This window comes from Medicago truncatula, chromosome 6 (assembly GCF_003473485.1).
Source record: "Medicago truncatula cultivar Jemalong A17 chromosome 6, MtrunA17r5.0-ANR, whole genome shotgun sequence".
NCBI classification, from domain to species: Eukaryota; Viridiplantae; Streptophyta; class Magnoliopsida; order Fabales; family Fabaceae; genus Medicago; species Medicago truncatula.
In genome coordinates this window covers 28,145,500-28,169,528 of record NC_053047.1, presented here as the reverse complement: position 1 = coordinate 28,169,528, position 24,029 = coordinate 28,145,500, and the positions used below count along the sequence as shown (strand labels likewise).

At 33.5% G+C, this 24,029-nt stretch overlaps 1 protein-coding gene and 1 non-coding gene across 2 annotated transcripts; both read left to right on the top strand.

Moving 5' to 3' along the window:
* Window positions 1-6,959: 6,959 nt before the first annotated feature.
* Window positions 6,960-7,065, top strand: LOC112416189 (small nucleolar RNA R71). Its single transcript, XR_003006496.1, has one exon. It is a non-coding gene; the product is annotated as a small nucleolar RNA R71 (small nucleolar RNA).
* Window positions 7,066-18,407: 11,342 nt separating this feature from the next.
* Window positions 18,408-23,805, top strand: LOC25497217 (truncated transcription factor CAULIFLOWER D). The gene is made up of 8 exons (XM_024785820.2): window positions 18,408-18,685; window positions 19,597-19,681; window positions 19,798-19,859; window positions 20,537-20,636; window positions 21,000-21,041; window positions 21,145-21,186; window positions 21,355-21,427; window positions 23,531-23,805. The coding sequence occupies exons 1-7, from the start codon at window positions 18,501-18,503 to the stop codon at window positions 21,424-21,426; spliced, it is 588 nt and encodes a 195-aa protein (XP_024641588.1). The 5' UTR covers window positions 18,408-18,500; the 3' UTR covers window position 21,427; window positions 23,531-23,805.
* Window positions 23,806-24,029: the final 224 nt, after the last annotated feature.

The following is a 24,029-nucleotide window of genomic DNA, read 5'->3' as shown; positions in this document are numbered from 1 at the left end:
CAATATATGAAACATTTAAGGTCTGTTCATCATTTCTACATCAATTCACCCTAATTCCATCATTTAATCATCAATTCTCATCATAACCCTAATTCCCAATTCTCCAAATTTATTCATACTTTTGTTAAAACATAATCAGAATCATATACACTAAAATTAATGTAAGTTAGCCTCACCCTTACCTTAGATAATCGAAATCGCAGCCCTTCTTGGTTCTCTTCCCTTTTCTTGACTTTTCTCCCTTTTCTCTGTTGTACGTAAAAACTGCTTCTGCCTTCTATTTTTCCAATTCTTTAATAAATATAACCTCCCATTATTCCTTAACTCCTCTTAATTCTATTAAATTCCAATTTAACCCCCAAACTCCAAAATAAATCCTAATTCTCCCTTATTCTATTAAATACTAAAAATAGCCATTTAATAAAATATACCACACCACAAAATCAACGTAAATCATTTAAAAATCATATAAAGGACTTTAAATAACTAAAAATAATTAAATAAAATTGGGGCGTTACACCCAGCGCCTAAACTTGTCTTGTGTGTCATTTTTCATCATTTTCCTTTTTGAATTGGGTTTAGGTGTTAACATAAAAATTGTAGGTTAAGATGTTAGCTTTCTAATGGATTTAGTTTGACTTCCAAATGATTTTTATAACTTGAGTTATGATCAAATTACTACACATGGGTCATGTGGAGTTTTGTGAAAAGTTATCTTAACTTTTTCTATGAGCCGTGGAACTTTTCCAAACTTGATATTGGGTTTAATGAAGTACTTAGAGTGAATAATTGAGTATGCATTTATGTATTTGGGAATGTGAATGTGTTGATGGTTTGAGAAATGTTTTGGGTAGAATTGAATCGGTGAAAATGGGTTTTTGAGTTAAAATGTTGTTTTAAGTGATCACGTGAAATAAGCTATGTTTTGGCTATTGAACTTGAGATGTTAGAGTTGAAAATGATGTGTTATTTTTTTGTTTTGATTCATATTTTTGCGGTAACATATTTTACATGGTCAAAACTTTAATTTTCTAAATGGTTCGAAACTTGTAATTGTGTCGTTTTCGATTTTTCAGAAATTGTCGAAAATTTGAATTTTATGAACAAAAAGGATTGCAAGCTTGGTCTACAGTTCATATGGACTTAGACAAGGCTTTTAAGGTTGGTACGATGTCTTAATCATGTCAAACTTGATTTTCGAGTGGGATTGTGGAATATGTGAACTTGGGATTTTCTCATACGAACTTAGGCTAATCTTTGAACTAATGATTGATAGTTCGTAAGTGGCCTATGCTCATACTTATATGATTGATTAAGATTGAATTGTAGGTTTTCATACTTGGATAAGTTACTGTGCTTTGAAAAGTATCAATGTTGGCCGTTTTTTCAAATGCGATACGGACGTTGTCAAAAATGGTTCTTTAAAGCCGATTGCTTTATAAATCTTTTATGAATAGATTTATATGATTATATGAAGATATTTGAGTGACTTGTTAGGTGTTGGATATGATGTTCATCATAAGGTGTTGTATTTCCTCTTTACTTGGAATGTGGGAAATTCATGTATTGATATTGAATTATGTGAAGAAGATGATAATTGTAGATACATGTATATCGATTAATTATCATGTTGTTGGTGAATATATATATGTTGAATGATTATGGTGAATTGTTGGTGAGTGCATATATGTCATGTAACGGTGAATTGTTGGTAAATGCATATATGCTAAGTGTTGGTAATACATATATGTTGATTGATTGTGATATTGTTGGTGAATACATATATGTTGATTGATTGTGATATTATTGGTGAATACATATATGTTGCTTGTGAATGAGTATATGATAGTGAATGCATATATGATATTGGTGTTGTGAATTGTTTGTGTGAACATATGCACTGTTGTTGAGACATATGTTTATGCATACATGACTGATGGTGACGGATTTTATATCCAATGTGTTGAATGATTTGTGTAAACATATGCATTGTTGTCGAGTCATATGTTCATGCATTCATGACTGATGGTGACAGAATTTATATCCAATTGAGGTGATTATGATGTTCAGTTGGGATCATGGGGTGACGTCCTAGACGTTGGTGACGACGGTACCGCATGCATCTAGAAGAGTCTAGAACATTGCATGCATTTGAATAATTGATGAGTCGTGTCATAATTGAATATGTGACTTGGTTAATTGTGCATTGGTGAAATTTGGTGGATGTAGTGATTATGTGGATTGGTGTATATGTGCATTGGTGGATTGTGTTGATGGTTGTAAATAATTGAGCTATGCTCTAATTGCATACCTTACTTGTTTGTGGTTATATACTTGGTAAATCAATTTGATGATAATTGTTTTAATTTTAATGATGAGGTGAGAATTGCATATGTATGTATATGACTTAGTGATTCCTTTGATGATGATGATTGCTTGCTTATAACTTGAAATGATTCATTTATGTTCAAATTTATTTTAGTGATTATGTTTGATGTCAAGCTTACCTCCAGTGGTTTTGACCGCCTACCTGTCTGTATGGATGGGTAGACGAAGTGCAGGATTAGTTGCTTTTGATGAGTTGCTTGGTGATTGCTTGGATAGCGGGAGCTATCTCCGTTATCGTTTCCTTAGAGTCTTAGGATAGGCTCTGATCTAGGATGTCTATCTTATGATTATTCTAGATTGTTTATTCTTACTTATTTATGTTTTGGAGATTTACCCATTTGTCGGGGTTTGGAGAATTTATATGATGATGTATTTTGATCACATGACATGTATACTTTGGAGATGTATGATTTATATCTGCTGCGACTGTTGAGAAATTTTATATATGCATGTTGATTTAGTTTTTGTTGAAGACGTAGCGTCTATTTCTTGAATATTTATATTATTCGCGTGTTTTATCGCTTTAATAGAAGTAGGGCGTTACAATTCGCGCACGGCCGTGCCTCTGGGGGCACGGGCCGTGCCAACTCTCTGGGATTGAAGGCTTTTTTGCTTGGCATGGTCAGGCACGGCCATGCCAATGGGAGCACGGGCCATGCCATGTTTCTGGACAAAGGGGCTTCAAAAATTTTCATTTTCTTGTATCATGGACAATTACCTACAAAACAAATTAAAACAGCGAAAAACAAACAAAATAAAAGCAGTTAAATGCGTGGGTTGCGTCCCACAAAGTGCTCTTTAAGAGTCATTAGCTTGAGGGTTAGAAAGTGTCCTTAGAAAGGATCAAAGAGATCATATTGTGTAGCTGACGCTAAGAAGCGTTCTTTCACATCATGATCTTTAATCATGCAACAAGAATAGAAAGCGGGACCTTTCATAACATTTTCCAACTCAAATCCTATCATCTCATCACTCACTTGAAAAACAATCCTACCATTCTTCACATCAACGATAGCACCCGCAGTAGCGAGAAAAGTTCTTCCTAGAATCATAGGGCAATGATGGTCCTCTTCTGTGTCAACTACAAGAAAATCAGCCGGGATGTATATCCCTTCTATCTTAACGGGGATGTCCTCAACAAATCCAAATGGTTAGATAGTAGAACGGTCAGCTAACTTCAAGGTCATCTCGGTACATTTTATTTCTCCTATTCTCATCTTCTTAAAGAGGGACAAAGGCAACAAGCTAACACTAGCTCCTAGGTCGCACAAGGCTTTATCTATGGTCTCACTCCCTATCACACAAGGGATGGAAAAACTAAGCTTTGGAGGTGGCTTCTTAATGATTGTGTTTCCCTAGTCAAAGCTATTGTCTCATTATGCTCTATAGTCTTTTTCTTTGAAAAATTTTCCTTTAAAAATTTAGCATATAGAGGCATCCGAGACGAAGCTTTCGCAAAGGGAATTTTAATGTAAATCTTCTTAAGTATGTTGACAAATTTATTGAATTGAGCCTCCAAGTTAAGCTTAGAAAGCCTTAATGGGGAAGGAGCTTTGGTCTTATCAAGCGGTTTCTCACTTTCTATCACATCACTCTCACCTAGAAGCTTCACACTCTCTCCCTTAACGTCTTTAGTTTTAGCAATAGTCTCTTCTAACTTACTACCCCCAAAAGAAATAGCATTAACATGGGCTTTGGGGTTGGTTTTGGTTTGACCAGGAAACACTCCCAGTGTTTGAGAAAAGGTGGCCACTTGTTGGGCCACTTGGGAGATTTGGGTCTCAAACACTTTAGTGTGGGTAGCAATAGATTCTACCTTGGTGGTGAGTTTGGAAAGAGAATCATTCAGAAATCCGATTTCGTTTTTGAGCTCTTGAAGCTGTTTAGATTGGTTCATGACATAGTTTTCCATTAAAATTTCCGAACTTGATTTCTGAGCGATTCTTTGGTTGTTTCCATAGCCAGGTGGTGCTACTTGTCCATAGGAATTTTGAGGGTTTTTATAAAAGTTTTGGTTTTGCCTCATTCCTTGGTTGTATTGAGCATAGTTCATTTTCTCAACACCATTAGTAGCACTACCTAACTGGCAATCAACACCAATATGACCAAATATACCACAAATTTCACAAGGAGAAGATGCAGGAGTAGGTGTGACAACACTAACATTTAGTTTTTCAAATTTTTAAGTTAGTGCAGCAACCTTAGCAGCAAGATGATCATAGTTAGAGACTTCGTACATATCTGCCTCTTTTTTAGAGGGTGAATGTCGCGCCATTTTTCGGAGGTCAAGGCCATTTGATTAGCTTTTGACTCACTTTCTATCTCACGACTGAACAAATTTTTTTTAAGGGGAAAAAGTTTCAAACCATCCATTTTGAAGAGATTTAGGGTTCGGGGGTTGGTTATATTTAGGGAAGGTATTAGCACCCTAAATATTCGTAGTACTCTACGAGAACCTCTTGATTTTATTTAACTTTTTGTGCTATAACTTGTTTGCTTTTAAAAAGATGAAAATAGAATTGAAAGATGAGTTGAAAAGGAAAAGAAATTGAAGAGAAAAAAGAAAATTATTTTTTAGTTGAAAGTTGAAAAGAAAAAAAGAAAATTGTTTTTTAATTGATTTGGAAGGACAGGGTACTCTGCCTACGTACCCGTGAGGGATCAAAACCTCGTAGTTCAGGGTAGAAATTGACGTTTGATTGATTTTATGTTTTTTATTAGTTTTGAAAAAGGTTTGAAATAAAAAAAGCCAAGTGGCAAATTGGAATTTGTTTGTGTTTTTTAGATTGAAGAAAATTGACTCAAAGTTGAATTAGAATTGACTTGAAATTTGATTAAGAAAGAAAATAAAAAGAACGATCACTTGATAAGAAAGAAATTTGTTTGTGTTTTTGTTGTTTTTGAATAGTAAATGAAAATTAAAATAAGGAGTAAAATAAAAGCATAGGATCAGAGCACTCTGGAGAATAAAAATATAATATTAACAGTTAACTTAGGACCAAAGCACTCTGGATCAATTTAATTAACAAGGATCAGATTGCTCTGGAGAATAACAAGAATATAATATTAACAGTTAATTAAGGACCAGAGCACTTTGGATTAACAGATAGAGAGAGAATTAAAATGCATGAGAAATAAAGTAAAAATGAGATGCAGGGCGCAAGCAGTAATAAGGAGTGTGCAGAAAATAAAAAAGATTTGAGGTTGGGCCTTAAAAAACGTATGGGCTTAGATCAGACCGGTTCAGAGGTTGAACCGGTTCGGTCTAGCAATATAAAGAGGCAGGCGCCGGTTTTTTATTCATTTTTATTTTCCCTTCTCTCTTCCCTTTCTTCACCGCCGGAGTGATTTTCCGGTGCGGTGGCTGCCTGCCTGGGACGGCGGCGCCACTGTACCGGAAAATAAAAATGACTCCTTTTCAAGGAAAGATTATATTTTCTAAACCCTCTTTTTATTCTCTTTTCGTTTTCGAAATTTGTTTTTTAAAAGGATACGTTATTTGGGCTAGATCTGGAGTTTAGAAATTACTACCTTTTCCTGAGTTTTTTTTCTCTTTTGGATCTGTTTGTTCCGGTTTGGATTGCTGGATTTCGTCGGTTTGTGGTGTTGATGAATGGGTTTGATGATGGTTCTGTTGTGAATTGATTTGTGTGATTTGTTATGCTAGGGTTGTGATTTATGATGATTTGGCGGTTGTTGATTAGAAAGGTTTTGTGTGTTGTTTTGATGTTGAAACTGGCTTCTGGTTTATGTTTTGTTATTGTGCAAATTTAAAGAAAAAAAACTTGTAGTGAAATGGTTTGATGATTTGGATCGTGATTGCTGGTTTATATTTATTGGATTTGGTTGTTGTAGTTTTGGTTTTGATTGCAGGTTTGGATCGAAAGAAAATGGAGTGGAAATTGTGAGGTTTGGTTTTGGTTTTGGTTGTGTTTGAGCGTGTTTTTGATTTTGACTCTTGTTGTTGTTTTTTTGCCTGGTTTGTGTGTTGTATTTATAAAACTGGATTGGAGACATGGAAATTGTTAAAGGACAGACAGTAACTGCCTTGGCTTGGGATTAAGGGGACATGAATGGGCTGGCGACAGCTGTGTGGATTGGAACAAAAAAAATCTGATATTTTCGGACATAAAAAATAAATAAAGAAAAATAGAAAGACTAAAAATAAAAACTAAGTGAGTTAACTAAATTAAAAGGAATTTAAATAAAAGATGGAAACTAAAAATATATAAGAAATGAAAATTGGGAGAAAAGGGCCTGACTCGGAATCAAATATGAGGTATTTTAAAATACCTCATTGTCGAATTTTTGCTCGAAAGGTTGAGATCGGTCGGAGTTAAATGACACGTGCCAGTGCTGTCTTAGGTCAAAAATTGGGATATGACAGTGAAGAAGCAGTGATGGCTCTCTCGCTGGTCCATTGACAATGATTCTAAGCCATTTCCTCAATCAAAGCGTACGCCTCTGTATAGTTCTTGTTCATTAGAGCTCCACCTGCAGCTGCATCAACAGTCATCTTAGTGGTATATGATAAGCTATTATAGAAAGTGTGGACTATGAGCCACTTCTCTAAACCTGGTGGGAACAAAGTCTAAGCATTTCCTTGAAACGCTCTCACACATCATAAAGAGACTCCCCATCTTTTTGATTGAACCGTGTGATTTGGTCTCTTAGTTTAGCATTTTTAGAGGGGGGAAAGAACCAGGCAAGAAATACTTGCCTCATTTGATCCCATGAAGTTATGGAACCAACTTCCAATGAATGGAACCAAGCACTAGATTTATCCCTTAAGGAGAAAGGAAATAGGTGCAGCCTTACGACTTCTTGATTCGCTTTCAAGTTTCCGCTGATTCTTAAAAAAGTTGAGATATGCAGATTTGGATCCTCAGCGGGCGATCCTGAAAATTGATTTTGTTGCACCAAGTTAAGTAGTGCAGGCTTAATCTCAGAGTTGTTACCCTCAACTGTTGGGTACACAATAATAGCCTATGGCTCTTCCGTAGAAGGTGTTGCACACTCTTTGAGAGTGCGTTCAGCCATAACGATATTATTTCGTGCTTCTCTCTTTTTCTTATGCAAATATCTTTCGATCTCGGGAATGAATTCTCCAAGACTTTTAGTTCTTCGCATAAAAAATTGAGAACCCAAGAAATTAACGGTAAAAGAAAGAAAGATATGAGTAGAAGAAAAAAGAGAAAAAAAAATTCTAATCACTAAGAAAAAGTTAATCAAATTAGTTAACTCCCCGGTAGTGGCGCCAAAAACTTGATGAGATAAAACCGCAAGTGCACGGTTCTACTGAAGTAGTAAAAATAGAGTATCATTCCGACAGGGAGTTGTTCAATTCAATTAACTTTAGTTGCAAAGTTGGGGTTTTCAAATGGTTGAAAGAAAATATAATAATAAAAAGAGCTTTGGGATTATTGGTTCATCATAATGACAAACCATTCACAAACCAAAACCTTAAACCTAGAACTTTATGTTAGACCTACTTTCTAAAGAAAAGTTTCTCTTTAGCCTATCACATCTCCTTTCGGTCTCAGTGAGTGTGTTTCTCTAGCAATCACGCCTATTTTCATGGTTGATTTCTATTGAAATCCTTGAAGTTCGAAACTTTATTGTCTCAAGGTTTGCTAGACTATTTTCATGTTTCGCAATCCTTGTCTATATTCACTTGTTTGAATATTAAAACTTCATCTTTCGATCATTCACTTAATATTTGTGATGAATCAATAACAACTATTAAACTTCATCTTTCGATCCTTCGATTAATACTTGTTATTGATAATAAGAACGATGAAATAGATTAGAAAGTAGGGTTACATAAAATTAGGGTTTAAAGTTTGGTTTGATTATGATTATGTCATTAGACTTATCCAACAATCCCAAGACAAGAAGAGTCTACTCACTCATGTTCATCGTAGACATGGAGAAGAAGAAGAAAAGCATAAATTAAATAACAAAGAAATAAAGAAAGAACTTTTATTAAGAAAGACAATTGTCACTTTTTGAATCCCAAGAACAAAAGATGAATTGTTATGATAGCTAGCTACTTTATTTATAGTCTTATGTCGACTTAAAACCTAAGCAACTATTCACTAGAATGTTCCACAAGAAACCATGGGCTTTTATGTCAAAATAAGCAGCTTGTCCATGAAGCAAAAGCAACAAAAATGGGTCTGGGAGGTGGCACGGCCGTGTGGCTAGTGGCACGGGCATGCCAAGCTTCTGACTTGGGGAAATCATATTTTTGTCTTCAATCTTCATATTTTCAACCCGAATCAGCTCCAAATCCTCTTTCTTTTGCTCCTAGACTCAATCTATCAAACATTCGTTCCTGAAATATAATAATATGCAATTGAAGTAAAATATTTCTAAACGGAAATAATATTTAAATAAAATAAACTTAAATCTAAAAAAACGAAATCAAATATTATATTAAAACTACAAATTATTGACTCATCACACTATCAACCAACAACACCCAAAGCCACATGTTATTCTATTACTATGATCACCCCAGACCCTACCATGCCCCCTTATGACTCCCTTACCATTGATAACCCACTATTCAACACAACACAACCAGACCTTGTGGAAATTCTCCAACACTATGACAAAGTATTTTCTATACCTCTTGTAACGCCCACTTTCGTTTAATTATTTATTTAATCGAGTTTAGGCAATTATATTATATTTATATAATATATGTGTGAGTTTTGTTGATTTAATATGATTTAAGTTGATTTGAAAGATTTGATGTGTTTTGGTGATTTGATAAGATTATGAGACTTATTTTATTGTTAAATAAAAAAAGATTTGAAAAGAAAATAAAAATATTTAGTTGAGGGCTGTTTTGAGATTTTAGATAGTTTTGGGGGAGAAAGTGAGATAAGATAAGATATTAGGAAGAAGTATATAAGAGATAGACCTAGTTTTTAGAAAACAATTGCACGTACGATCAAGTTTGGAAAAAGGAGGAAAAAAGCCAAGAGAAGAGAGAACCACTAGGAGGGCTGCGATTTCTTCAATACAAGGTAAGGGTGAGACTAATAATTCAGTAATATTGATTGTTGTAATTCTGATGATTAATTGACAAAGTTAGGATTGATTTAGAAAAGTTTTGAAATTAGGTCAAAACCCTAAAATTGATGATCAAACGGTAAAAGTTGTTTAGATTGATGTAGAAACCGTCCTATAACCTTAGAATATGTTTAGGATGAATTCTGGATGTGAAATTAAGCTTAGAACCATGTTAGATGATGAAAATCGTGTGAAAACTGCATTCTGCCCGAGCCAAAGTTCATCGCTCGCCATAGCGAGCTATGATCCTCGCCTCGCGAGGGATGAATGTTCATCGCTCGCCACGCGAGCCCTTTCCCTTCGCCTCGCGAGTTACAAGTCGTAACTCGCCACAGCGAGCAACCTTACTCGCCATAACGAGCTTGACCAGAGAGCATGTCATTTTCTGAGTTTTTGACCTTTGAGTTGAACCTTAGATGCCTTTGAGTACCTTTAGGTGCCTACTAATGATTAGGGGATGATTTAGAACGAGATTGTACCTGGAACAACCTTAGTTGAAATTCTGGCTTGTACTCGCCATGGCGAGCAGATGCTCTCGCCTCGCGAGCACTTCCAGAACTGATTGCTTTTGAGGATTGTGAGACTTGAGCTGTTTGGTTTGGTTAGGAAAGTAACTTTAGGTACTAATGTGACCTATTAAAGATAATAACTGTGAACTGTGAAGTTTTATGAACTGTTAAGAGATTATGAAATGAAATATGGATTGATTGCCTTTACTTGAATTATTGTTGAATGATCAAGAAATTGTTGAGAATGATTTGTTATTAAACCTGTTGTGATTTGATTATGCTACAAATGTTATTTAACTAAGTTGCATGTCTATGAATAAGCTGATGATGAACTCCAAATTATTTGATGTATATGTGATAAGTTGATTAAGATGTTTTGTTGTTAGAGTCCATGCATTAGCATTCATTGAGCTTTGTCCTCACCACGATTGGGAGCTTTGTCCTCCGCACGATGAAAGTATATTAATACTTATGATGACGATTGGTACCACATGCATATAAGTGTCTAAGTTGCATTGTCGCATTTGTCGAGTTTAATGATGTATATGTTATTGATTATGATTGAAGCTGTGATTACTTGATAATTGTTTATCAAAGATGCTATGTTGTTTAAGACTGACTATGATGTTAATTTATGATTTCGAATTACATTGATTAATGTTATTGTGTTATGAAATCTCACCCCTTCTGCTTGAAAATGTTGCTCTTCGTATGAGTAACTTGCAGGTGATCGTGCTTAAGTTTGCAGTTGCTGTCGTGAGTGGCCCTTCCTCACTGAGTCGTCTAGGTCGCTCTGATACGTAACGGGATGGGGTGTCTGTTATGCATGCCTCATTCTTTTACGTGTTCATTTATGATATTAGACTGAATATTTATGAGATGTTTTAATGAGGCCTGCGTGCCAAGACTTTATGATGATTAGAATTTATTTCCGCTGCTATTTGGTCGACGAAAGATAAATTATTATTTATCTATGTTTTGAAGATTTTAAGAATGTGATATCCCGTTAATTGTTGTTTACTCTGATAATTGTTTAAGAAATTTTTATATTGGGAAAACGGGGTGTTACACCTCTTGCCCAACTCCACACCAATCAACCTTAAACCTTATCGCTACCCCCACTTCCAAAAAGAATCCATGGCAAAGATTATTGCAAAATGTTTGATGCAGGAGTATTTCGTTCTAGTACTAGTCCTTATTCATCCCTCATTCTCCTTATCAAATAGAAAGACGGAACCTGACGTTTTTGTGTCGATTACCGCGCACTAAACGCCGTCACCATTAGGGATAGATTCCATATTCCCACAATCGTTGAATTACTTGAAGAACTCAAAGATGCTAAGTTCTTTTCCAAAATAGATATGCAAGCTGGGTATCACCAAATTCGGTTAGTGGAAGAAGATATTCTAAAAATAGGTTTCAGGACCTTTGACGGGTCATTATGAGTCCTTAGTTATGCCTTTTGGCCTAACTAGTGCACCTTCACCTTTCCAAGCCTCGATGAATGACTTAAAGAATAACCAAAACTCAAAAGAAGAGGAAGGAGGCCAAATAGCAAACAACAACACTGGGCCGAATGAAGGAAGGCCCAATAGAAATATCATGAAACCTAGTTGTTTCAGTGATTAACATTTGTTTCCACCTTTTATCAATTTCAATAGGTTCTAGAATTTTCTTGCAATCAAATGGTCAAGAGGACGACATGTGTCCCTTGATTCTGCTAGTAAGGAACAATCCAATAGAGATGTCCTATTAAAGACTAGAATAATGAATGAATGAATGAATGAATGAACGAGGAAAGAAATTTATCCAAAGAACTCTTCTCTCTCTTAAGGCCTTCCTAGTATTAGGAATTCAATTTCTCTATCACTATTCTAACACATTATTTTTTTTCAATAATAGTCATACATTGACTCTTGCCATTAATAGGCTCAAAATTGCATAATTGAAATTAAATTTGATTGAAGTTGATCAAACCATACAATAATACGAAACCGTTACGAAGATAAAAAAGATGGAAATCACTTCACACAAAATAAGGCTATAAATGTTGGGGAGCCCGGGGAGCCCCAGAAGCGGCAATGGGCCAAATGTCCAAGACCATAAGAGAGTTAAACACCTCACTCTTATCCAAAAGCTTAAGAAAATGGGTTTATGGATTCCCTCTCTTATATATCCTTTGTTTCCTCCGTTCCTAGTCGATGTGGGACATAATCACCCACATCACTAGCCTGATCACACTAGGATCCCGCTCCCGCTCCCCACTGAGCCTAACCACGGCTTTGATACCATTGTTGGGGAGCCCCGGGAGCGGCAATGGGCCAAACGTCCAAGACCATAAGAGACTTAAACACCACATTCTTACCCAAAACCTTAAGGCAATGGGTTTATGGGTTTCCACTCTTATATATCCTTTGTTTCCTCCATTCCTAGTCGATGTGGAACATAATCACTCACACTTGATTACCCAATAATAAAAACTACAAAGTAATAATTATTATTATTTGGGTAATGATCTTTGCTAAAAAAAATCTTTTATGTTTAGTATTTTTGAAAAGAAAAGAAAAACATCATGAACTTCTAGTGAAGTATAGAACATTTCAAAAGAAATGTAGGGTTCTTGTACCCTTTTTCATATACATATATATGGTCATCACTCTTTTTTTGAACAATTGGACAAAAGAGCAATTGGAGGGGGAAAATCTAACCACCAATATTCTACTACACTTTGTGATCTGAAAAATGTGTCAAGTTCAAATTGGACGAATTTTTTCTGTTGCAATTCTAATGTATGGTGAAGTAAGCTGCAGCTTTATAAAATGTAAAAGAACCACTAGGATTATGAAACGTGGCCAATTTCAATGGAAGTGAACTCATGTCATAATAATCACCTATGGTTCTACAACATGTAGGGTAAGGTTTTCAAAAGGATAAAACTGAAAAGCTTATAGATGAGATTTGAAGTGACACAGTGACTTTGGAATCATATGTCAAAAAGGAAGACTAATGTTAACTTAATGGAAAACAAAATGTTGAACATTTGAATGGCTATAAGGACTGAAAAATGAAGCATATATTAGAAACTCTAGGAGGTTGGTCGACACGTATCACTTTTGTCACTTCATTTAGTTATCTACATAAGTATAAATACTGGACAAGTTGACATGGATTCAAATCAACCATGTTACTGCCTGAGAAAGTGGCTGAATTGACAAGATAGCATCATCATGGGAATTAGAAAATTTCAATACATTTTGTGGCCTTTTTCTTGTAAAAGTTATGTTGGAGCATCTTCGATTATCTTCCTTTATAATTCTTAATTTTTAAAGAATAAATTTTTTGCATTAGAGCAAAAATAATTGAGTAAGCATTATCGTGAAATAAGAGTTGCAGTCATAGAAACTATTACCGACCACCTGCGATTAGAGGTTGAACTAGGTTAAGACATAGGTCTTGAATTAAGTAAGGATAATTAAACAAATTTAAAATTTTTGCAGCTGAATTTTTAATAATATTTAAATTAAAAAATTTATAAGTTTAAGGATAGCCAAACAAATTTTAAGGGAATAAAAATACATTTAAGTTTGAATTAAATTATTCATAGTTGAATTATTTAAATAAATAAGAAGAAGCTAAAACTATTTGAAAATGGGGGTAAATACAAGCATATACATAAAATAACAATGAGAAGATATAAACTTACTCTAAGAGTGTTTGAATTAATTACCATAATAATTTTTTTTGCATAAAATAATATTCACTAAACCAACATTTTTTTTTAATGTTTCACTAAACCAACATATGAACGTTTAGTTTGACAATTAGATTACTTGATAATCTATATAAAACCCTCAAGAGAAATTGGTCTCATTATAAATTAATTTAGAAGAAATAAATTTCGCAACTATGTTATTGGTGTGAAGTATTTATCTGATTTGTAGATAATTAATGTCCATCGAAAAATCTCGATAACCAACTTTTTTTGTTCTCCCCTCCTAAAGCCTATTAGTCATCAAAATGTTACTTCTGAATAATTTTATCTCAACCCTCAATAATATGGTGAGTTACTGAGGAAACTGGACATATTTAAAACCGTAAGTGTTTGATTTAATGGTAAAAATACAAAACTATGATCCATAGGTTCTATGACCGAGAGCTCGGGCCGTCTCCGATAATTCGGAGGCCCTGTTATAATCTTGACAATTTTTATTTAAAAAGTATTGAAAAAAAATATCCAATACTACTTAGAGTGACAAACATCTATATTTTAGTTACATATATATACAAACAATGATTCAAACATGACACTTACCCACATACAAATAGACATTAACCTATGAAAAATGTATAATTGACAACAAATTAGTTGAATTATAGACATTTACCTACAAAAAATGGCATTTAGTGATGGATTTTGTACAGCGATACAAGTTTTTAGGCCCCTTAAAGTTTGTGGCCATGTGCCAAGGGCCTTGATGCACTTACATAGGACCGGCCCTGCCGAGAACCACACTAGTACCCTTAGATTGGAGATAGAGGTGAATACAAATTCATTTTGAAGTTTTCATTCGGTTATAATATCTTTTTTATATTAGTATGTTCTCCCTCCGAAATTCCTCTAAGTAAAAAGAAATTGGACATATTTTGATAACTTTTCAATGTTATTGATCGTACCTAATCAGAAGGTGACTGTCGGTGCTATTTATTGCGGTGGTTGCTGATGGTGGAAATGCGTCAGTTTATGCACTGACACTCCGACGCTCAAGTCAGTAGAGGTCAGAAATAGGGGTTGAGAGATAAGAGAGATTCTACCTTGGGGACTCCCCATTATATAGAGGTGGGTGTTTGCAGAGCCGTTGTAAGGCACAAATGTGCTCGACGGTTACAAAATCGTGGGAAGTGTAATCGCCGGGGAGAGATTCGCGGGAACGTTGGAAAGAGACGTTACAGTTCGTTTGAACTAGTCTCTATTACTCCGAGCACCCCCCTCGCAGGGAAGGTGTGTGTTGCGAGTAAAATGTTAAATACGGTATTTTGGCTGAAAATGTTATTGGGCCTAAACAATTAGGTCTTAGCAGGTCTTTGATCAGTCCAAAATAGTTATTTTTTGTTTTGAGACAATTTTGCAAGTGGAAACCACATATTATTTGTTCCTTTCTACTTTAATCCCCTAACCAGAAGGTGGAGCATATCTCAACTCGTAATGTTTCCTTTCTTATCTCTTCTATCACTTTCTTTTGATGGTTGTAACTTGTAAACGAATATGCTCAAGGAGACAAGATCTTCATCCTATTTTTTATTTTTATTGGAATAAAAATTGGTAGATATCCTTAATGTGTACACCCCTTTGTACCACTCTCAAAAATTTTAGTTAACCAAATATATGGTCTGTGTGACTACATTTTTCAGTTGCGTGACCACTATTTAGAAGCTGAAAAATGTGGTCATGCAACTAAAATGTGCATGACCACTATTTTTTGAATTAGTTAATCAAATAATTTCTGAAAAATTAGTGGTCACGCAACTAAAACAATATGGTCACACAGATCATATAATATTTGGTTAACTGAAAATTTTCAAAATGATACAAAGGGGTGTACATATTAAAAGTGTCTACCTATTATTTCTCTATGTGATTTTGTTATAATGTATAGCATGTCTATCACTTATTAACATATTTTCCAGTCACATTTCAATTAATGTGATCCTTCCAACCCTTACGGCAAGAACTAAGCATATCTTGCATGTGGTTTTTTCATTGGTTTTCCATTTCCACCCTTCCTTTAGCTTTTACTACAATTCCTTTCTTCTCTATGTTAGCACAAAAAATTAAATTAAAGTGTGCTGTTGATTTCTTTCATTGATGGTGAATATGATTGCAAAGTTCGGATTTCCCTAAAAAAAAGAATGATTGCAAGTTCGGATATGTTGATAATTTAGCTCTACTAGAACCATTTTTCCATAAATTTAGTTTGTCATCAAGGTTCAACCGTGGTTAAACCACATTTTCAAAATATAATAATAATAATAATAATAATAATAATAATAAATCTTAAGTCGGCTAGTGTACTACCCAACTAAACAAAGTAGCACCTTTTTTATTTTTTTAAGAGGCCAACAACCAAAGTAGTTCTTAAGACAATTTAAAATCTAACTTATTTAAAAAATTGTTATGTCGTCTATTATTAAGCCAAACAAGGAGCCACCTTAAGAAGTTCATTTTCTTGGTGTATTGAGTCCAACCAAACTTGATACTTGGTAAATGAATAGGATTTGGCACTATATTAGTTTTTGATATTATGCCTAATTTATTCTTATAAAATTATGCTATGAGGTGAGAGAGATATGTCTCCAACCTAAAAACACACGTTTTAAGCCAATTTTCAACAAATGTGGAATCAACACACCGCATAACTAAAGAGACTTAAAGAAAAGGGCATAACTAAAGAGACTTAAAGAAAAGGATAATGGAAAAAAGTGTTATTAATTAAAATGATACCGTTGTTTATGGGATTATTTCGTCTTGAATTTGTTGGTTTTGGATTTCCGAACTATTGTATTTGGATTTCCAAATTCTATTTTAAAAAAATAATAATTTTATTTATCGAAGTTGTTATTAGGTTAAGTCACGACCAGTCTTTAAGACGTTTCGTGGTACTGCCTAAAAATTGTGGAAGATAAACTATCAGTCACGCCGCCTCCAGGATAAAACAAGCTCAACTACAACTGCGTGATTAACAACTGCACGGTAGAAAACTATTCGAGAATTACACCTCCAATATGGTAATATGACCACTCTTATTAATTTTTAAACCACTTTGATATGGTGTTGTGCCAACATTATTATGGTGCTGAGACCACTCAAATATGGTGTTACCACCATTCTAACTTAAAACTTCTCCAATTATGGTACTACGACCACTCAAACATGGTTTTATCACCATTCTAACCTTTAGTTTCTTCAAGGGAATATTATTCTTAATTCTGATAGGACATTATTCCTGAAAAGGGACTATGATCTTAAAATTATTCTTTATTCCGAAGAAACATTAAATATATATCGAAGAGACTATGCTCTTAAAACCATTCTTAATTCCGAAGTGACATTATACCGAAAAGGGATTATGGTCTTAAGAACACTCTTAATTCCTAAGGGACAAAAAAAAAGGAGATGAGGAGAAGAGAGAAAAATTTCTCGACAACTCAATAGAACTCTTCAGTGCGTTTTTTTAACCAAGTGAGCTCTCTTTTTATAGAGAGAGTTTGTAACTAATCTGGAGAAACTTAATAATTAAGTAAACTTGAAAATTAAATGATCCACATATCAGCTCAAGTAACAACAAACTAATAGAATAAGATAAAAAAAAAAAAATAAGCAAACCCACAAAATTAGATGGAACAAACTAATGAAGGAAAGATAGAAAATTCAGTTAGATTCTCAATCTTATTGCAACCAACATAAACTAAAATTATGGGTAGTGATATATTCATGAGTAATAAATAATAATTACAATTATTTTTATCATTATCAAGTATTTAAAATTAAATACCAAAATTTAAACACTACTAATGTGTGTGTTTTATTTTATGTGGAACTGCCACAATCTATTTTTTCAATACACAACAATAGATCAAAGTCTAATTACTTGGTATTTAATCTTCTAACCTTCCAATTTCCTTCTGACTTCACACCAATGTTCCAACATATACCAATTAATTTTTAAATTCCAATATATCCCATATAAACATTATAACACTCTTTCAACAATTTAAACTCAAGCTAACAAATAATTTCAAGAGAAAGAATTATATCATCTAAATGCTCTTGGTGTGTTTGGTTTTTTATTTTTTTTTATCTTTTATTAGGCCAGTTTTTGTAATTGTTGCGAAAGTGACTCAAAATTGAAGTTTCTGGAACCTGCCAAAATCAGGGCACGAATGATGCTTTCCAGGGCCTGATTTTAAGTGTTATTTTTCAGGCTTTTGGTACGTGAAAAATCGGTGGCCGAAGAGCAAAATCGGGGCCCGAACTACGTAAACAAATTTCGTGTGTTCTCTCTTTCTTTTTCTCATTGTTTTCTACTTTTGCTTGTGTTTATAATTGTTCCCACTTTGATATTGGTTGCTTGATTATTTTGCTCCACACATCAAGTATTTTATTGGTGTGATTTTCATCGAACTCGCAACAGTTATGTTAATACAATTATGGTCTTTAAAAATTTGTCTTAAAAAGTGATGCTACACTCATAGTATTTTTCAAATTAAGGAAACCTCTACTTTACTATGAATTCTCTTGGTCTTATATTATGGGACAAAGAGGGTAGGTTGTCACTTTCAAGAAACATGAAGCATATAAACTCTTACTAGTAGAATCTTATCTCTTTTATGCTTTTAAGTGAATAACTATGTACATTATCATTCTTTAGTTGAGTATATATAATGAATGAAGAGTAATAAGTTTTACATAGATATATATAGTATAATTAGTAACATAAGAAGAGGGAGAGAGAGAGAAGAAAAATGGGAAGAGGAAGAGTAGTGTTGGAGAGAATAGAGAATAAGATCAATAGGCAAGTAACATTCTCAAAGAGAAGAAGTGGATTGTTGAAGAAAGCCTTTGAGCTTTGTGTTCTATGTGATGCTGAAGTTGCACTTATCATTTTTTCAAGCCGTGGCAAGCTTTTCCAATACAGTAGCACTACTGAGTATTTTTCTTAATTTCCTTTTCTTTAATTTCTCATTTTGTTCATTTATTTTTTCTCTCAAAATATAAGATAGGATCTATATCCTTTAATTTAGTGCTACTTTATGGTGAAAAGTGCAAGCTTTCTCTCTCTAAATCTAAAATATTTCTTATAGCTGCTACCCCATGAACCAACTATAAAAGGGATCTTATAGACCAATCAATTAATTTTATGCCTCTTCTAAAAGAAAATTAATTTTAAGCCAGTATGGATCTTCTTTCTTCTAATTGTAACAAATCTTTGTTGAAAAATTTAATTGCAGAGTCATCTTTCACGGTTGTGAATGTGAGTTGGTTATAAAGTAAAGTGTAATCATGTTTTCTGGAATTTGTGAGGGTAAGAACATGATTTATGTTGGAATGAAGCTAACATCCAATTCAGTAAACAAGAAGTCAAGAACTTTTTATTTTATTTTTTAAAAGGGATAAATTAATATTTGTAGTAAATTGTTGGCGAGTATGGGAAGCGCCGGATGCTACTCTCGCTCCCCCACTGAGCCTAACCAGGGCTCTTATACCAGTTGTTGGCGAGTATGGGAAGCGCCGGGATCAACAATGGGCTAAACGTCCAAGAACCCTAAGAGACTTAGACACCACATCTACACCCAAAACCTTAAGGCATCAAGTATACGAGCTCCCTCTCTTATATATCCAACGTTTCCACCATTCCTAATCGATGTGACTTGTGAGACATAATCACTCACACTCGAAATAACTCCAAAATCCAAATTCATGTCATTGATTATTTAGTTCAAAAAAATTTGTTTAATTAATTGTTTATATATATTACAATATTTCAACATTTTATTTTATACAACATTGATCTAATTATTATTTAACAAATAATTATAATTTATTTTCAAATGTGAACAGTATCAACAAAATCATTGAAAGGTATCGGCAATGTCGTTACAGCAAGCCACAAGCTGGAAATTCATTAGGACATAATGAATCACAGGTTTTTCAATTTTTCCCTTCTTGACTATATTATCTTTTATCCTTAAAAAAAAAAAAAGACAATATTAACTTTTAAAAATAAGATAACTATTTTAACTAATTTATTGTGCCTTGCAGAATTTATACCAGGACTATTTAAAATTAAAGGCAAAATATGAGTCTCTTGACCGTAAGCAGAGGTAAATAATCAAATATACTTCAAATATTTTTTACTTCGTTACTTTTATAGTCAGCTTGGAATTGGAATGAAATTAATAATTGCGAAAAATGGCTTAAGAAAAAGAAAAAAAAATTAATTAGGAAAGTTACACTCAGCTCGTCAAATCATATGTTCAAACTTCAAATCAAATATCAAATAATACATAGAAAATCCCATTTTTTATTTTTTTATTTTTTAAAAAAAAAAATCCTACATTTCAAACATTACAAAATTAAATTAGAGGACTTATCCCTCAGTATTTTTACTTTTAGATTCGAATTCATGACATTTAGTTAAATTGAAAAATATTTTCTTATCCTCTCATTCCTCCAATATGTTTAGATGATACCATCTCTATTTTTTTTTTTGTCCATTTCTACAAATATAGGTATTTCAGTGTTTGAAATCTTTATCTTAGAAAAAGTGGTCACTACAATTTCTCTTTAATTGAAAATAAGGGCAAAAGTATTAATTAGATATCCTTTGTGTAGTTACACTTTGCAACTTACATCTACATAAGTATATTGGTAACCCTGTCAAAAATCATAGTATAATGATTTATTTTTCTTTAAAAAAAAAATCATGACAAATTATTTCAAAAGGGAAGAACAACTATAAATTGTATATATATTTTTTTCTTTTTTGATTGTTTTGAAGGCATTTTCATGGGGAAGAACTTGAGCAACTTAGCATGAAAGAATTGCAAAGACTTGAGGAACAACTAGACTTAACCCTCACACAAGCTCGTCAGCAACAAGTATTGCCACTAAACATAAGTACCATCATATACATATAATACATCTTTTATTTTTTATTTGTGTTATTAAGGTATTTACACATACTAGAAAACCATTAAATATAATTATTTTTCATTAAATTAATTATTTTTTATAGTATCTTCAACTACTTATTATCTTCTACAAATTTCTTTATTTACAATAAATTATTAGGAGAATATTGTGAAATCAATTATTAATACTTCAATTTTTTTGGAAATACAAATAAATAGGAAAAAAAAATTCTAAAAAACAACACTTGAAAAGAACTGAGAAAGTATTATACTTTTTTAAGTGCACTCTTTATTTTCTAGCATGATAATCATCTCGATCTTAATTTGCAGATGAAGAAGCTCATGGCACGAGCTGAGGAATTACGTGAAAAAGTATGCAATTATTTTTAAAAGGAAACGCTAACTTCTGTCTTTATGGCACATGTTTTTCGACCTGCTAGTCACTAATTTTCTTTGGCCATATACGCGTTGCCAGGTGCATCACTTGGAGGAGGTTAACAAAACATTGGATCCCAAGGTTTTTCCTTTCAAAATTCATGTTTCTAGCTATGCTTTTCATCTATACAGAATTTGCTCTATCTAAGATCTAAAAATCTCTTTTACTCAATTGAAATTTTTTTCGGGTGAAAAAATAATAATACAAATCCTTATATATGTACTTGCACTTTTGAAATTTACTTTGCAGGCAACAAATGATGAAACCTCAAACCTCGTTGTTGACCAAACAAGTCGTATTCAATTGCACGATATAAATTAAGGTATAACTTTGACAACATGCATGCTCTGTCTATTTTTGGCTCTTCTATTTCGAAACTAGCAAGTATCAACCTTCTCATTATTAATGACATTAGATTATAAGTAAAATTATTTCTCATAAACTATTAATTGCTGTGAGATCATTTTAGAATTGATAAAGAAGAAAAGGACACTTTGATAAGAATATAAAACACTTTGAAAAATACAAGATATAGCGGCAAGTGGTTAATAACCTGGCCGACTCATTCATTGATTAGACTTGAATTAGCTCTCGACCTAACATCAAATTTGTTGAGTTTAGACTCGAAATTTGATGTTTTTGTTTCGGAAAAATGGTGGTATGATTTTGGATATTGTGGCAAGATTTGGTTCAGCAGTTTGAAGGTTTTGTTTATGCAAAAATCGTGGCGCGACTGGTAGAAATCGTGGCGTGATTTTGAATTAGGTTCAGTATTGTAATGGGGTACGAGTTCAAATCGTGATGCGATTTGTGTGGATCTGAAATACTATATATGAATTTTTTGACCATTTTGTTGAGAGAACTTGGAGAATCTCATGAAACCAAATGAGCGATAGTGGTGAAGGTGTGAGAGACTTATGAAGTGGAGGCAAAGGAAACAACGGTAACTCAAAGGGTGGTGAAAAGTTAAAGTTTAGGTAATCCATGATCAGCCATTAAGGTGTAGTTTACAAAGGGAAAGGCATAGTGGATGTACGCATTTGGAAGGTGAGGTAGTGAAAGCTCAACTTGAGGTGGAGTCTTCTACTAGTAGGACTAGGAAGAGACAAGTTGATGACACTGGAATGGTATGACTATACGGAGACCATGGGTGTTAGACTATAGTTTTAAGCAAAATAATTCTTAAAGAGGACGGAAGACGTTTTGGGGGTTGAAGAATGTATGGTATGACTTATGGGATTAGCTAAAATACCAAGCGTAATTCGATGCAAGGAAATCTTCAAGAGGACGGAAGACGTTCCATGGTTAATGAGGTTATGGTGGATATTATGGAACTACATAAATTATTAGTGTAGTTTGATGCAAGAATCTTCAAGAGAGCAGAAGGCATTCTGAAAGTTGAAAAGGTAAGAGTGAAAGCTTGTGGAACTACAAGGTCTAATTATATGCAAAGATAATGATCAAGATGGTTGATGGTTAAATATGCATCACAATAAATTTAGAGTCAAGATAGAGAATTGTTGAGTTTTGACTCAAAATTTAATGTGTGTCTTCAGCAAAATCATGGCATGATTTGGTTCAACAATTTGGAGGTTTTGTTTCCACCAAAACCATGGCACGACTGGCATAAATCTTTGTCGTGATTTAGGATCAAGTTCATTATTGTACTAGTGTACAAGTTCAAATTGTGGCGCGATTTGTCTAGATCTGAATCACTATATAAGTCGTTTTTGACCCATTTGTTGTGAGAGAGCTTGGAGAATCTCATCAAAACAAAGGAAGAAACTTCTAGGGATTTTAAAGACTATGAGTTGAGTGTATTTGGGTGAGAATTTTGGGTTGTGAAACATTTGTAAATATCTTGGGTGAGTGAAATCATTGAGTCTCTTGATCATGAGAAAATATTCGGGAAAAGGGAAGAAATTAAGATTGTTTTTAGAGAGCTTGTTGAAACTGATTTCTTGTAATCCCTTTGTATCTCTTTATAATGAAACTCTTTGATTGGGAAATGGAGAGATCTCTCACCTCCAGACATATATCATTGTTAGGTCGAATTAGGTGAACAAATCTTGATGTGTTTGTTTCTCTCTGTCTTTTTCTTATGGTTAGTGTTTTACAGTTGATTACTATATTAGATCTAAGTTTGTTGTTATTGTTGTTGTTGCTTGCTGCTTGAGTCTACTTTGAAATTGGTTACTACTTCTTTTTACTCCATACTTCTAAATATATTTATGTGAATTTTGAGCTTTGTGTTCACAATAGAATTATCCAACCCATTTTTTTTTCTAGGAATCGATGGGTTAAGACTAAAATGAAAAACAAATTCCAAATTTAGAGTATTATTACTTACGCTTTGGCAATTCTTTATGCAACACTAATGATTTTTTTTGTTTCTTTGCGGTTAATCTTATATATTTTGTTGCAGTTGGTTTCTAAACCATGAAAACTACTTCAAAGGGAAAGCAACTAAGACATAAGTTGAGGGCGATCCCAGCAATGACATAAACAAAATATTAATGGATGGTTGAAGTGTACATCCATTTATGAATTTCAAATAGATAAATGTTTGGTGTATGTTCTATGTGTATACATCTTGATAGAAAGAAAAATATTAATATGATATGATAGATATAATAACTAGATGATGTGATAGGATGAGATATTTAGAGATAAATGAGGTGTTGAATGGATGTTGAAAAAGGTGATATGCTTGTTTAATTTATCATTGTTGTTTCAAGGGTCATGTTAACCATTGCCCTAGGGCAATGGTTGGTTAAGGTAACCAAAATGAGTAGTTTTACATTGGAAACAACAATTTATAAACTTTTTATAAGTTGATTTGACTACTTTTTATCATTTTCCAACACAATTTCTATTTTTGTTATTTTATCCAATGCCCCAAGGACAATGATTAGCATTTCCCT

Bases quoted from the DNA above. Each gene is read 5' to 3' on its own strand.
- LOC25497217 (XM_024785820.2), top strand. From the start codon at position 18,501: ATGGGAAGAGGAAGAGTAGTGTTGGAGAGAATAGAGAATAAGATCAAT. The intron at 18,686-19,596 runs GTATTTTTCTTA...AAATGTGAACAG, and splicing joins CAATACAGTAGCACTACTGA to TATCAACAAAATCATTGAAA. The intron at 21,042-21,144 runs GTATGCAATTAT...ACGCGTTGCCAG, and splicing joins CTGAGGAATTACGTGAAAAA to GTGCATCACTTGGAGGAGGT.